Source organism: Xenia sp. Carnegie-2017, unplaced genomic scaffold (assembly GCF_021976095.1).
Source record: "Xenia sp. Carnegie-2017 unplaced genomic scaffold, XeniaSp_v1 HiC_scaffold_13, whole genome shotgun sequence".
NCBI lineage: Eukaryota > Metazoa > Cnidaria > Anthozoa > Malacalcyonacea > Xeniidae > Xenia > Xenia sp. Carnegie-2017.
This window is the reverse complement of record NW_025813436.1, coordinates 4,445,036-4,461,106: the sequence shown is the minus strand read 5'-3', so window position 1 is coordinate 4,461,106 and position 16,071 is coordinate 4,445,036. Positions and strand designations below refer to the sequence as shown.

The 16,071-nt window shown below is 37.3% G+C and overlaps 1 protein-coding gene across 1 annotated transcript in view; it reads right to left on the bottom strand.

Annotated features, from left to right (window-relative positions):
* The window catches only part of LOC124455929 (DNA polymerase subunit gamma-1-like), a 28,989-nt gene extending 13,596 nt beyond the window's left edge, over nucleotides 1–15,393 (bottom strand). The window contains exons 1-15 of the mRNA XM_047006545.1: nucleotides 14,642–15,393; nucleotides 14,154–14,343; nucleotides 13,200–13,448; nucleotides 11,725–11,987; nucleotides 11,088–11,223; nucleotides 10,151–10,260; nucleotides 9,360–9,575; nucleotides 9,142–9,296; nucleotides 8,575–8,705; nucleotides 8,195–8,352; nucleotides 7,615–7,668; nucleotides 2,431–2,548; nucleotides 2,103–2,238; nucleotides 1,449–1,555; nucleotides 813–952 (exon numbers count right to left, since the gene is read on the bottom strand). Of these exons, the coding sequence (XP_046862501.1) occupies nucleotides 813–952; nucleotides 1,449–1,555; nucleotides 2,103–2,238; nucleotides 2,431–2,548; nucleotides 7,615–7,668; nucleotides 8,195–8,352; nucleotides 8,575–8,705; nucleotides 9,142–9,296; nucleotides 9,360–9,575; nucleotides 10,151–10,260; nucleotides 11,088–11,223; nucleotides 11,725–11,987; nucleotides 13,200–13,448; nucleotides 14,154–14,343; nucleotides 14,642–15,237 (2,759 nt within the window). The 5' untranslated portion in view covers nucleotides 15,238–15,393. The remainder of the gene's footprint in view (nucleotides 1–812; nucleotides 953–1,448; nucleotides 1,556–2,102; nucleotides 2,239–2,430; nucleotides 2,549–7,614; nucleotides 7,669–8,194; nucleotides 8,353–8,574; nucleotides 8,706–9,141; nucleotides 9,297–9,359; nucleotides 9,576–10,150; nucleotides 10,261–11,087; nucleotides 11,224–11,724; nucleotides 11,988–13,199; nucleotides 13,449–14,153; nucleotides 14,344–14,641) is intronic.
* Between the last annotated feature and the right edge of the window lie 678 nt (nucleotides 15,394–16,071).

Sequence of the window (16,071 nt, the reverse complement as noted above, 5' to 3'; positions counted from 1 at the left end):
GAAATGTGTACTGAGTATTTTGAAATGTGTAGCGAGAATTTTGAAATGTGTAGTGAGTATTTTGAAATGTGTAGTGAGTATTTTGAAATGTGTAGCGAGAATTTTGAAATGTGTAGTGAGTATTTTGAAATGTGTAGTGAGTATTTTGAAATGTGTAGCGAGTATTTTGAAATGTGTAGTATATTGAAATGTGTAGTGAGTATTTTGAAATGTGTAGTATTTTGAAATGTGTAGTGAGTATTTTGAAATGTGTAGTGAGTATTTTGAAATGTGTAGTATGATTTTGAGTGATGTTTTCTTATTGTTTGTTATGTTTTTTAAATTATTTTTCTGGTGACCCGTACCGGCCACCGTAAAACGTCAGGTTATAATAAACTTATAATAAACTGATAGTAGTCAGCTATCCGACACTGCAAGCGCCCGCGATCATATTTTGTATGTGTGTATTTTTATTTTGTGTGTGTATAATGTATTTTGTGTTTGTATTTTAATTTTGTAGGTGTGTGGTGTATTTTGTGTTTGTATTAATATCTTTATTTTGTATAATTCTTATTATTTTGTGTGGTGTCCCTTGTGAGCCACCGTAAAAACGCTACTACACTTAAGAAAATATGGACTTAAGTTAGAGCACAAAAGCACTGCCGATGACGACTGGCCTTTATAACGATAATCATAGTTTCTCATTGTGATTATTGTTTACGATTTCGAAACAAAATTCTAGACTAAATCATGGTATAAAGTTTCAGGCTTCAGACCAGTTCGACAAAAGACGCTGGACATGATTATTGCCCGTGACGGATAAACTAAAACACCTTTGAATCCCTTTGGTGGCAGCATAAAGTTTTTCGGCTTTGCTCCTGGCTTCGTTTTCCGTGAGACGATGATTGAATTGCAGAAGTAATTTCTCGGCAAAAGTAATCCCAGCGCCGTAAATCCGTCCGTAGTTAAAAACCTACAATCAAGTCAAAGTGAACTGAAGTAAACCTATAGAACCTATTTTCAATCATAACTTTTCTTTTTACTTCATAAACTAGCCGTACACACGCACTAAAAGTGAATATCAAATTACCACAGCTTCATAGCATCAGAAATAATAAATATGGTTGACGTAAAACTTTTTTTCCACTCGTTTCAGACTAACATTATTTAACCAAATAACGGTGACTAACCCAGTTTGACGTAGATGTTGGGAGCGGGAATGTGGGCGATAGAGGTTTGTTGAAATCCATGTGAACCATGCACGTAAAGGGGGTCGAGACTTTGTTTCAACACTATCATTATAAAGCCAATATAATGAATGGTTTAAAAAGAGTTTACACAGTTTTCCAGAGTGAATTGAAAAAACGATTTAGGTCAAATTAATTTCAAACGCAAGCAACAAAATAAGACTCATACGAAAATTATCCCAGGATACAAAGTTCGTATACTCAATCATCCCGTAAGTTTACCTTCGCATGTTCTCGTGTTATTCCAATGGTGTCTGCAGTTTTGCTGTGAAGATCGGTTCCCTCAGATTTTTTACCCTGTAGCGTCATCCACCCAAACGCCGTACTTCCTAATAATCATAAACACATGAACACATATAGTATAAAGCAAATTCCGAAAAAGCAAGATCTCTTGAGATTGCAAAATATGCATCAAAACAAGACGAGAAGTGAACTGTAAATTTTCGACTTTATTTCAAAGTCATCTTCAGACAGAATGTTCTGTCTGAGGATGACTTTGAAATAAAGTCGAAAATTTACAGTTCACTTCTCGTCTTGTCTTGATGCATATTTTGGAATCTCAAGATGTCTTGCTTTTTCGGAAATTGCTTTACACTATACTTCTTTAAATTGCCGGCTGGTCATGGTACATGAACACATCTTTCCCTTCCAATCGTGGGAGTGAATTAGCGCGCTTCAACGGTTCGTCAAACGAACAATTTTCTCGCGAGGAAGCCTTGAAATAGTGGAGTCAGGTTTGGGCTGCTATCGCGTACTCCGAAAAACAAAATCGTCAGCAATTTATGTTTAATATATATATGGTCACAACCTACCATGTGTTCTGGCGAGGTTTGCGTCAACCTACCATGTGTTCTGGCGAGGTTTGCGTCAACCTACCATGTGTTCTGGCGAAGTTTGCATCACCCAATAAAGCGGCAATCCACAACTCTTGGCTGTCGACATCCGCCCCAACAAAGCAGTATCCTGGCGGAGCACGTATGAGCGCTTTCAGTTCTGATCCAACGCGGTCAGCCTGGATATGTAGGTTGTAAAGATAACACTCAGAGTAGCTCAACACCACTTAAAGGACTTATCATCACATAGTTTAGGACAGTACATATCCAAGTAACAAGAATGAGATTTCCGATTGGATCAATGACATAAAAGGGATAAATGCTCAGTATTTTTTCTTCAGATTCATCATTATGAAATCCACTTTTCTTACCCTCGGATTGCTGGCTGTCATCCATGTTGGCTCGACTGCCCGACGTGTTACTGTACCGGCAGTAATCAACCTGGGTAATATCGCACCATATTGCTCATCCGAAGAATAACCTTGTGATCTAGACGATATGTAAACATAACATTTGTAGATGATCTGCACGACAAATGAAAACAACACACAAAGATATCTAGATGACAAGAGGAAACAACACATAAAGATGATCTACAGGACAACTGAACACAACACATAAAGATGATCTACACGACAAGGGAACACAACACATAAAGATGATCTCCACAACAAGGGAACACAACACATAATGATATCTACAGGACGAGTGAAAACAACACAGCAAGATGATCTACATAACAACAGAACACAACACATAAAGATGATCTCCACAACAAGGGAACACAACACAAAATGATATCTACAGAACGAATGAAAACAACACAGCAAGATGATCTACACGACAAGGGAACACAACACATAAAGATGATCTCCACAACAAGGGAACACAACACATAATGATATCTACAGGACGAGTGAAAACAACACAGAAAGATGATCTACATAACAACTGAACACAACACATAAAGATGATCTCCACAACAAGGAACACAACACATAATGATATCTACAGGACGAGTGAAAACAACACAGAAAGATGATCTACATAACAACTGAAAACAACACATAAAGATGATCTCCACAACAAGGAACACAACACATAATGATATCTACAGGACGAGTGAAAACAACACAGAAAGATGATCTACACAACAACTGAAAACAACGCATAAAGATATCTACACAACAAGGGAACACAACACATAAAGATGATCTCCACAATAAGGGAACACAACACATAATGATATCTACAGGACGAGTGAAAACAACACAGCAAGATGATTTACATAACAACTGAACACAACACATAAAGATGGTCTCCACAACAAGGGAACACAACACATAAAGATGATCTACACAACAAGAGAACACAACACATAAAGATATCTACAGGACGAGTGAAAACAACACAGCAAGATGATCTACACAACAAGAGAACACAACACATAAAGATATCTACACAACAAGGGAACACAACACATAAAGATATCTACAGGACGAGTGAAAACAACACAGCAAGATGATCTGCACAACAAGGGAACACAACACATAAAGATATCTACAGGACGAGTGAAAACAACACAGCAAGATGATCTGCACAACAAGGGAACACAACACATAAAGATATCTACAGGACGAGTGAAAACAACACAGCAAGATGATCTGCACAACAAGGGAACACAACATATAAAGATATCTACAGGACGAGTGAAAACAACACAGCAAGATGATCTGCACAACAAGGGAACACAACACATAAAGATATCTACAGGACGAGTGAAAACAACACAGCAAGATGATCTACACAACAAGGAAACACAACACATAAAGATAACTACAGGACGAGTGAAAACAACACAGCAAGACGATCTGCACAACAACTGAAAACAACACATAAAGATATCAACACAACAAGGGAACACAACACATAAAGATGATCTACACAACAAGAGAACACAACACATAAAGATATCTACAGGACGAGTGAAAACAACACAGCAAGATGATCTACACAACAAGAGAACACAACACATAAAGATATCTACACAACAAGGGAACACAACACATAAAGATATCTACAGGACGAGTGAAAACAACACAGCAAGATGATCTGCACAACAAGGGAACACAACACATAAAGATATCTACAGGACGAGTGAAAACAACACAGCAAGATGATCTGCACAACAAGGGAACACAACACATAAAGATATCTACAGGACGAGTGAAAACAACACAGCAAGATGATCTGCACAACAAGGGAACACAACACATAAAGATATCTACAGGACGAGTGAAAACAACACAGCAAGATGATCTACACAACAAGGGAACACAACACATAAAGATATCTACAGGACGAGTGAAAACAACACATCAAGATGATCTGCACAACAAGGGAACACAACACATAAAGATATCTACAGGACGAGTGAAAACAACACAGCAAGATGATCTGCACAACAAGGGAACACAACACATAAAGATATCTACAGGACGAGTGAAAACAACACAGCAAGATGATCTACACAACAAGGGAACACAACACATAAAGATAACTGCAGGACGAGTGAAAACAACACAGCAAGATGATCTACATAACAACTGAACACAACACATAAAGATGGTCTCCACAACAAGGGAACACAACACATAAAGATGATCTACACAAAAAGAGAACACAACACATAAAGATATCTACAGGACGAGTGAAAACAACACAGCAAGATGATCTACAGAACAAGAGAACACAACACATAAAGATATCTACACAACAAGGGAACACAACACATAAAGATATCTACAGGACGAGTGAAAACAACACAGCAAGATGATCTGCACAACAAGGGAACACAACACATAAAGATATCTACAGGACGAGTGAAAACAACACAGCAAGATGATCTGCACAACAAGGGAACACAACACATAAAGATATCTACAGGACGAGTGAAAACAACACAGCAAGATGATCTGCACAACAAGGGAACACAACACATAAAGATATCTACAGGACGAGTGAAAACAACACAGCAAGATGATCTACACAACAAGGGAACACAACACATAAAGATAACTACAGGACGAGTGAAAACAACACAGCAAGATGATCTGCACAACAACTGAAAACAACACATAAAGATATCAACACAACAAGGAACACAACACATAAAGATGATCTACACAACAAGAGAACACAACACATAAAGATATCTACAGGACGAGTGAAAACAACACAGCAAGATGATCTACACAACAAGAGAACACAACACATAAAGATATCTACACAACAAGGGAACACAACACATAAAGATATCTACAGGACGAGTGAAAACAACACAGCAAGATGATCTACACAACAAGGGAACACAACACATAAAGATATCTACAGGACGAGTGAAAACAACACAGCAAGATGATCTGCACAACAAGGGAACACAACACATAAAGATATCTACAGGACGAGTGAAAACAACACAGCAAGATGATCTGCACAACAAGGGAACACAACACATAAAGATATCTACAGGACGAGTGAAAACAACACAGCAAGATGATCTACACAACAAGAGAACACAACACATAAAGATATCTACACAACAAGGGAACACAACACATAAAGATATCTACAGGACGAGTGAAAACAACACAGCAAGATGATCTGCACAACAAGGGAACACAACACATAAAGATATCTACAGGACGAGTGAAAACAACACAGCAAGATGATCTGCACAACAAGGGAACACAACACATAAAGATATCAACAGGACGAGTGAAAACAACACAGCAAGATGATCTGCACAACAAGGGAACACAACACATAAAGATATCTACAGGACGAGTGAAAACAACACAGCAAGATGATCTGCACAACAAGGGAACACAACACATAAAGATATCTACAGGACGAGTGAAAAACAACACAGCAAGATGATCTACACAACAAGGGAACACAACACATAAAGATAACTACAGGACGAGTGAAAACAACACAGCAAGATGATCTGCACAACAACTGAAAACAACACATAAAGATATCAACACAACAAGGGAACACAACACATAAAGATGATCTACACAACAAGAGAACACAACACATAAAGATATCTACAGGACGAGTGAAAACAACACAGCAAGATGATCTACACAACAAGAGAACACAACACATAAAGATATCTACACAACAAGGGAACACAACACATAAAGATATCTACAGGACGAGTGAAAACAACACAGCAAGATGATCTACACAACAAGGGAACACAACACATAAAGATATCTACAGGACGAGTGAAAACAACACAGCAAGATGATCTGCACAACAAGGGAACACAACACATAAAGATATCTACAGGACGAGTGAAAACAACACAGCAAGATGATCTGCACAACATGGGAACACAACACATAAAGATATCTACAGGACGAGTGAAAACAACACAGCAAGATGATCTACACAACAAGGGAACACAACACATAAAGATATCTACAGGACGAGTGAAAACAACACATCAAGATGATCTGCACAACAAGGGAACACAACACATAAAGATATCTACAGGACGAGTGAAAACAACACAGCAAGATGATCTGCACAACAAGGGAACACAACACATAAAGATATCTACAGGACGAGTGAAAACAACACAGCAAGATGATCTACACAACAAGGGAACACAACACATAAAGATAACTACAGGACTAGTGAAAACAACACAGCAAGATGATCTACACAACAAGGGAACACAACACATAATGATAACTACAGGACGAGTGAAAACAACACAGCAAGATGATCTACACAACAACTGAACACAACACATAAAGATGGTCTCCACAACAAGGGAACACAACACATAAAGATGATCTACACAGCAAGGGAACACAACACATAAAGATATCTACAGGACGAGTGAAAACAACACAGCAAGATGATCTACACAACAAGGGAACACAACACACAAAGATATCTACACAACAAGGGAACACAACACATAAAGATATCTACAGGACGAGTGAAAACAACACAGCAAGATGATCTACACAACAAGGGAACACAACACATAAAGATATCTACACAACAAGGGAACACAACACATAAAAATATCTACAGGACGAGTGAAAACAACACATAAAGATGATCTACACAACAAGGGAACACAACACATAAAGATATCTACACAACAAGGGAACACAACACATAAAGATATCTACACAACAAGGGAACACAACACATAAAGATATCTAAAGGACGAGTGAAAACAACACAGAAAGATGATCTACACGACAACTGAGCACAACACATAAAGATGATCAACACGACAATTGAACAGAAACAGCGTTTAACGCATTTGCTATAAAACACATCCAGGAAGAAGCTGTTAAGTACGTAAAATATAATTTTGCTGACAGTGGAGGCGGTTATCAAGATTCATAAACGAGTCTGGCAGCCACAAACATTCAAAACGTAAATTGCAAATATTGGCCATGTACATTAAGGACAGACTTTATGTCTTACAAATCACCAGCTATCAAAAGTAGTCAACTTACTTCACCACATTAACTGGAAGATCGTCTTTCTCCAACCAAACATACAATTGCGACCTAGCAAAATAAATATCAAGATTTAAGATGAATTTCTCACAGTAAGGTGCTGGGAGATTAATACACCAAGCATTGGCATTGGCATAGGTTGAAACCTTAGAATAAAATGTTAGGGGATCATTTTAAGCAACTGATATAATAAAGGCAGATAATACGGTTTAAATAAATTGAATAATTTAAGGAAGACAACACTGAAGGAAAATCGATCTTTTCCGATAACAACGTAAGCTTTTAAACAGGCAAAATAATGGCATACATATACATACGTATACATACACATACGTACACATACATAAATATGCATACATATACATACATACACATACACATACGTACACATACATAAATATGGATACATATACATACATACACATACACATACGTACACATGCATAAATATGCATACATATACATACATACACATACACAAACGTACACATACATAAATATGGATACATATACATACATACACATACACATACGTACACATGCATAAATATGCATACATATTTATACATATACATACATGATCCTTTGTTTTGCGTTTCTCCAAAATGAAATCATTTTGTTGAGAACCAAAGTCCGTTCGGCACTTTCATCCCCCTCAGATTTCAATGTTCCATCTTCCATTTTGCCAATGTAGTCCTTGGCAAGTGGGTTACCGCATTTAAATTTTTCCCCGTTCTGAAAGCGAAACATGTACGCGAATTAGACAACCGGACGACTCTCGTTCTTGTTCAAAGAAAATGAAATTTATACAAAAATTCCAAAATTACTTATGCCTAAATATTTCTACCCTTAAAGGATTCTTGGTACCAGCTTTGTTGCGTAATAAAAAATGTTTCGTCTACACGTTTTTCACCGTTTCATACTACTAAACTCATTCCATTCACGTCATGAGAGTACCTTATGAGGGATGCGAAAAAACCACACACCGGGAAGATCGACGTCATTAAAAGGTCCGACACCGTGATGAAAATCAGGCGTATCACGCTTCCGAGAGATTCTACTTTTGGGCGATGTAGTTCTGCCTAACACTAAATATAAGATGGATCACTGCTATAAAGCAAAGGAGGTTTTTTGAACGTGGTGTATGGAATCAATATTCTACAACATACATAATTTTGCTAAGGCAGTTGTCAGTAGCGATTATCCGTTAACACTATAAAAACGACTGTTTTTATTGGAAACTTCAGTGCTTTAACACTCCACTTTGATGTCTTCATCACGAGTTACATGATGTTAAAACTGAAGCGCTTATTTATTTTAAATATTCTTCCGTTGCAGAGCATTCATTGGTAGTGATATGCAGTCAAACCTGACTTTCCACATACTTCATATTAGTGTATGTATCAGATGTGTGATCGCATGCCAAAACTTGATTTTCGTATACAACACTGTAGCTACAGTCTTCATCAGAACCAAAATGATTTTGGATCTCCGCAGTACACGATCCTTAAAACACTCACTTACCTTGTTTTTTCAACTCATTCTCTTCAACGGAGCTCCAAAGTTCGCCTTCACACAAATCCTGGACATTTTCGCCATCTTCGGGAGGAGCATCAATAGCACCCGTACTCCGATGACCGTTGACATTCTTCAAACGCTGCCAAAGTTCTTGAAATGCCCTGTTCACAAAGAGCAAAGCTCATAATAAGGTTTAAGATATTCGATCAAAGTTTTCCACTTGCCTCAATGGAAAACTTCTCTGCATGTCATTTTCCACAAGGTTGCTGGTTCTCCCGGGGACCAGGTATCCCCAACCATGACGCGCATGATAGTACAGCGGAAAGCCGTCCCAACTCATGCGCAAAAGACTCGGGCCAACACGACACTGAGCACTGACTAGAATTGATCCACGGCTCCAGTCATCCGAGTCTGCCCTCGGACACAATTTCCTATACCATCTAAAGTCAATAAAATAGGTCAGATGTTTACAGATAACATTTATGGACTTCATTTTTCCACAATTTTTCATTATTTTATGGGAAGACTGTTTATGAGGCAGTATAAAATTACTTAACATTAAATAACTTCTTGTGAAGACAAAGGATTAGACAAAATAGGAACAAAAGTTTCAACATCAGAGAACTCCTGATGAAGATGCTTCTTTTCCGTAAAATGTCTAAGGCCTCAACACTAAACCACATTGGCCTTTCAGCATGCGTCTTTTCATGTTTCAATATCGCGTGCTCTAAGGTCGACGCATTTGACTGGACTAAATAAAAAAACCCACGTTTCGATGTCAGAAACCATGAGATAAAGATAGGAGTGTACAAAGATTAAAGTTGCAACATAATTTCATATCTTATGAATACACTAGACGGTGTGTGGTATACAGACCTAAGGTTTTGAAATCAGATCACTCCTGATGAGAATACAAATGTGGAGTACGTTTAAAGACTCAAATTTCAACATCAGATCACATCTGACGAAGACACTAAATTTGATGTAAGTAAATTTTGAATATGCAACGACATACAGTGGATAGCCAGGTAAATGCTGCCTTTTCTTATACAGAACATCTTCAACCGGAGGTATACGAGATATAATATCTTCAATATCAATGTCTTCCTCAAGTTCGTCCTCTTTCTGAAAGAAAGCGATAATATGAAAGTCTACCTTTATGGCATAAGTACAATTTCATCAAAATGGTACACAGCATTTAAAGCAATATGATAGACCATTTAAAGTAATATGGGAATTTAAAGAAATATGACCATTTTAAAGTAGTACGACCATTTAAAGTAATACAACCATTAATTCGGGACTAAAATACCAATGGTTTTATAGGTTGATTCAACTTTTAACGTGAGCGCCAAATTTTCTCGATATTTAATGTCAAATCCCGAAATGAACACAGAACAGAATATTTATATTGATGTTAGCTGATGTTGAAGAACTTTCTATAATTAGTAGTCGTGCTGACTATAGAACTTTAAAGAACTATGTAACACCTAAATTTAGTAACTCTGCCATAATAATCTTTATTTAGTAACATTACAATTAGCTAACTGGAGTTCATAAAAAGGTCAGTAGAAGCTGAAATAAGTTCAGTACAGTACGAAGTGAAGTCTATCTAGAGAGTCGAGAAGGTCAAAGAATCTTCGGCGGTTCTTAGAGTTTCGTTATTGTGTCTAATAGGTTAGTTTGCCACGGAGTTATGTTCACTACACAAGAAACAAAAAAACAGTTAAACACACAGTGAGTGATATGTACAGGGCCGTCCCTAGAACGTTAAGAGGAGGGGTGGGGTGGTCCATTCATATACTCAGTTGAGCCAGACTGATATCTTTTGAAAGAGACATGCCTAATTCCAGTCGGGCACAACTGAATACATGAAACACCCCCCACCCAACAATCAATGTTATAGGGAGGGACCTGAACACGCTGTTTTTGCACACAAGTTTCGATCATACCTTTCCGTTGCTTGGTCTTATTTCCTGTTCAGCTGGAAGTCTTCCCTTTCTTCCCTTCTTCGGTGGCTTCATCTTTTTAATGCGGACATCTTGAACGGACCAATCAAGATCCCAGAGCCAAAGATCATTCTTGTACCTGAAATACAACGTCATCACACATACGTACCTATGTACACACATACGTACCTATGCAAAAACAAACTTAATAGACAGGAAGATGCAGCCGATGATTTGCTGTTTCCAGTCATGAGATAAAAGAACGCGCCGCTATTGGTTTGCTAATTGATTTTACGTCAGCATCGAGCTCACATGCAGCGCAAGCGGTGAGATTTCTGCCTTGCTTGGTAAAAAATATCAAACACGCTTGAAAGGCAAGGAAAGGTTGTATGAGGCGCAAAACTCAGTGAATTCTACCCGCATGCAACGAGGTATTGGCTGAGCTTACGGACACAAATAACTCTTTGCTCAGCTCATGACTCTCGTGAGCGACAGCCGTTATAGCATGATATCTCTAGTGCCACGCAGCTCAAGTTCAAAACTTTGTTGGATGAAGAAACTGATGCTTTTATCTGTCGAATACTACAATTCATTTCTAGTGCAATGCAAATGCTCATGACAAGGACACATTAAAACTTACTTCTCGTTGTGTAGAAGATGGCAGGCGTTGTCGGCGAGTCGCATCAACGAGCTTTTCATTTCTCTCTCAAGGTCCTCGTACGTGTCCTCACAGTCTGCAATGTATTTCTCCCAGCTCTGATTCACTGGCAAGTAGGCAACGCTCATCTCCAGCATGCCCGCAAAGCTTACTGGGTGAGGAAAGCGCTCTTGATAAAGCGGCCACACACAACAGAAAACTTCATGAGTTGAGAGAACGTCGTCCGAGCAGTAAGTCATTAGATCCTGGGTGAGAATGCATTTATCACTGCCAAGACTTTCACTATTTAGATCAACACTCATTACATTACAATGAAATTTACTCATTCCAATAATAAATGTGGTTGTTTCAAAAGTCTATATAGTTGTTTCCAAAAGTTTATAAAGTTGTTCCAAAAGTCTATACAGCTGTTATAGATTACATTCAAACGTCTATAGGTATAGATGTTTAAAAGTCTATATAGATGCTTCAATCGTCCATAGAGTTGTTTGAAAAGTCTACACATTTGTTTCCAAAGTCTACATGAATGTTTAAGAGTCTATATTAATTGCTTAAAAAGTCTATATAATTGTTTCAAAAGTCTATAAAATTGTTTCAAAAAGTCTATATTTGTTTCAAAAGTCTATACAGATGTTTCAAAAGTCTATAAAAATGTTTCAAAAGTCTATATTTGTTTCAAAAGTCTATATAGTTGTTTCAAAAGTCTATACAGATGTTTCAAAAGTCTATAAAAATGTTTCAAAAGTCTATAGAGTTGTTTGAAAAGTCTATAAAATTGTTTCAAAAGTCTATATTTGTTTCAAAAGTCTATATAATTGTTTCAAAAGTCTATAAAATTGTTTCAAAAGTCTATATTTGTTTCAAAAGTCTATATAGTTGTTTCAAAAGTCTATACAGATGTTTCAAAAGTCTATAAAAATGTTTCAAAAGTCTATATTTGTTTCAAAAGTCTATATAGTTGTTTCAAAAGTCTATACAGATGTTTCAAAAGTCTATAAAAATGTTTCAAAAGTCTATAGAGTTGTTTCAAAAGTCTACACATTTGTTTCCAAAGTCTACAGAAATGTTTAAGAGTCTATATTAATTGTTTAAAAAGTCTATATAATTGTTAGAAAAGTCTATACAGTTGTTTCAAAAGTCTTGATAGCTGTTTCAGAAAGTTTTTATAGATGTACATCAGTTAATTCAAATATTTATATGTATAGATGTTTCAAACGTTTACATATTTGCTTCAAAAGTTTACACTTTTGTTTCAAAAGTTTATATAGATGTTTCAAACGTTTACATATTTGCTTCAAAAGTTTACACAGTTGTTTATTAATGAGATATTTCATTTTACTGCAGAAAACAGATTGCAAAACAAGCAAAATGAAGCAAGCCTTTCAATACTACCTTTCAATATCTGCAAAACATCTGCGAAAACTAGCTACTAAATTTCCCCGGGTTTTTCAACCAACCTGAAAGTTTCGCTTGACATCATCAAGAGTACCATGAATAAATATATTCCTCTTTTCTTTTTCGAGTTCTTTTCCGCCACAATACAACTGATGGACATCTCGAAGATTATTTAGACAGCCGACGTCCATCCAATCTTCTTCTTCGGCCTTGCCCACGTTGGACGCCTTCATCAGATTGCGCTGCAACCCGGTTAGCCCAGAGATGCACATGTGCAAACTTAGAGTGTCGAGGAAATACATCTTCGAGCCCTGAAAATAATTCGACTGACTGCGGTTAATGCTGTAAAAACTGCGGAATTTAAGACTCCACTTCCGGTACTCCAGCTCCATTACACAGCGCTATGTACATAAATGGAGCGTTTGCAGTCTTATAAATGTGCATGGACGTACTATCACGCACCAGATTCTCTTCAGTATGTGTCAAGATAAAATTTCGACAATAAGTTACTTCCAGCAAAGTAATTAAGTGCAGTAAGAACGCACTATCAGGTTGAAACTTTTTGTTTATTTGAGAAGGGAAGCACGAAAAAGAATCATCATAGCACTGTTCTAGTTTGATGCAGGTCATTTTTCATCACAGTTTTTCAAAACATTACACGTCAGCAAAGGTCAAAAATGTTACACAGAAAATAGCAAACCGTCGCAAATACAGAATATCAAATGCTTCAAGTCTGGCTGTGTTAGAGCAGAAGTGTTCTTTATTTTCCACATTAACTGCCATCTCAATTCCCAAAGAACATCGAAGCAATTTTTATCCAAATATCAAACAGCAATCTAAAACACTTGAGCTGCCTTCATTTCTTATTGACGAACAACTGGATATTCAGGCTATGCATAAAGGAATCGGGCCCTGATAGAAGCCTAAATGACTTCCAATTCATAAGCTCATAATTCCAAGTTCAATGACCTTAGTATGTAGTCATTTAACTTAGTAGAATCTTACACACAACTAACCTTGATTAAATACTGCTCCCTGATAAAACTGCGGTCATATCCAACTGAATGACCAATGACAAGCTGTTCTTGCCAGTCCGTCTCTGGGCATGTTCCTGACAAGTGAAAAGGAATCAGATCGTCCATCTTGGGATGTAAAAACCATTGATAGCTTTGCTCTTGTACAAGACGATGACTAACCCAGGAGTACCTAAACAAGATGGAGAATCCTCTCCATTACCAGGGTAGCCATGTTATTAATTTACGTAGTCCTGCTATGTAAATTTCAAAACACTGTCATCACATATTGCTTTAGAAATCTCTTATTTTGCAGTGAATCAACAAAGAAGTACGAAATTTTGCAAAGCAGTGAAAGATCACTGATGGCTAGGATGTTCAATGGAAACAGAAAAGATGTCTATTATCTGGTCTCGGACATATGAGCAAAAATATTACTCGAAAACAAAAATATGGAAAAATTCCTAGTATTCTGCAACAAGTATACATACCAGCTATCAGGTGTAGCAAGGACAGCTAATGTTGGGAACTGTCCTTCATTTACACAAACTTCAACATCAAACACCATAACTTCTCCCTCGGGACATTCTACAGTAATAGCATGTATCGAGTTCTCTCTCAGTTCGTACTTTGTCCAGCCTGGTTCAAAATTCCATTCCGTCGGTCGGGGGGGTAGGCTCATTCTCGACAACCTTTGCGCCATTTCAAAGTAGTTAGTACTCTGCTCTTTTGCAATGATTTCAAAATGTTCAGCAATGTTTGCACCTTTCAGCTTCGGGAGCTTAAATCGAACATCTGCGATATGATTTTTCGACCGTCCATAAAGATCGTGATCGGAAAGGTGTTCGATGCTCTTTCGGATCGATTCGGAATCCTGGACGTCGTCGCACTCGCCAAATATTTGTTCGTGTAGAGATTTTGAGAGCATTTGTATATCCAGCAGGTTGTAGCGAGTTTCGCCCGATCGCCATGCCCACGTCGTGGATAGACAACGAACTTTGGAGCCGTTATTAAGACAATTTACCTGTATAGTTTTGACATTGTTCAAGAAACCAAATAATTGCGACAGTCTTGACATTTTATTCATTCATAACGGCATTATGAGGGAGTTCAGCAGATAAACTTTTTCTTTGGCATATCACATATAGTTAAAAGTTCTCACCGATGACGTACAAGCAAAAACACAAGTGTAATCTCGCCAATGTTCCCAGTATATTAAATTTAATATTTGATTTTTCCGCCATTTTGTGCGAACATGCCAAATAGGCGAATACGTCATGTAGTAGAAATATGACTTTTTGTCAATGATGTACACAGAGAATATTAATAATACTGGAGGTGGCATCGTAATATATAATCTATACTCCAAAATATGGTACGCGTTTTTTAGGAGGCAAAATTCATTCTCGGATGTTAAGCTACAGTGGCTATGATTTTTCACTTTTTTGTTCACATTACGCGTAAATATTATAGTAAATGCTATCACAATCTAATTGTTGAACAATGCTTTCCTTTTTTTGTAATTTTAGATGATTTAAGCCACTCGTGTTTGGAAAACTTGTTTGTATTGCTTTTAAACTCGTTCGTCTTAAATTCAACTGCTAACAGACTTCAAAAAACATATATTTGTCATCCATACCGGAAAATGTTAAAAACGGTTAAACTATGTGAATATGTGGGTTGTAAAAACAGAAAAGAATAACATAAGTTTTCCATATGTTTGTAAATGATGATCGTCCAGGTTAACAAACATACAACGATACTCCCGGGTTCAAACCATTTACTTTATAAGTTTTCCATGCTGTGTAAATCCATGCTGTGTACATCATTAAGGTTATAAATAATACTAGAAGGGCATTGATGGGCAATTTAGGCGACGCGTGAATTGGGGGGCTGATGTTTTTGCCGTCTGCTTCGAGTT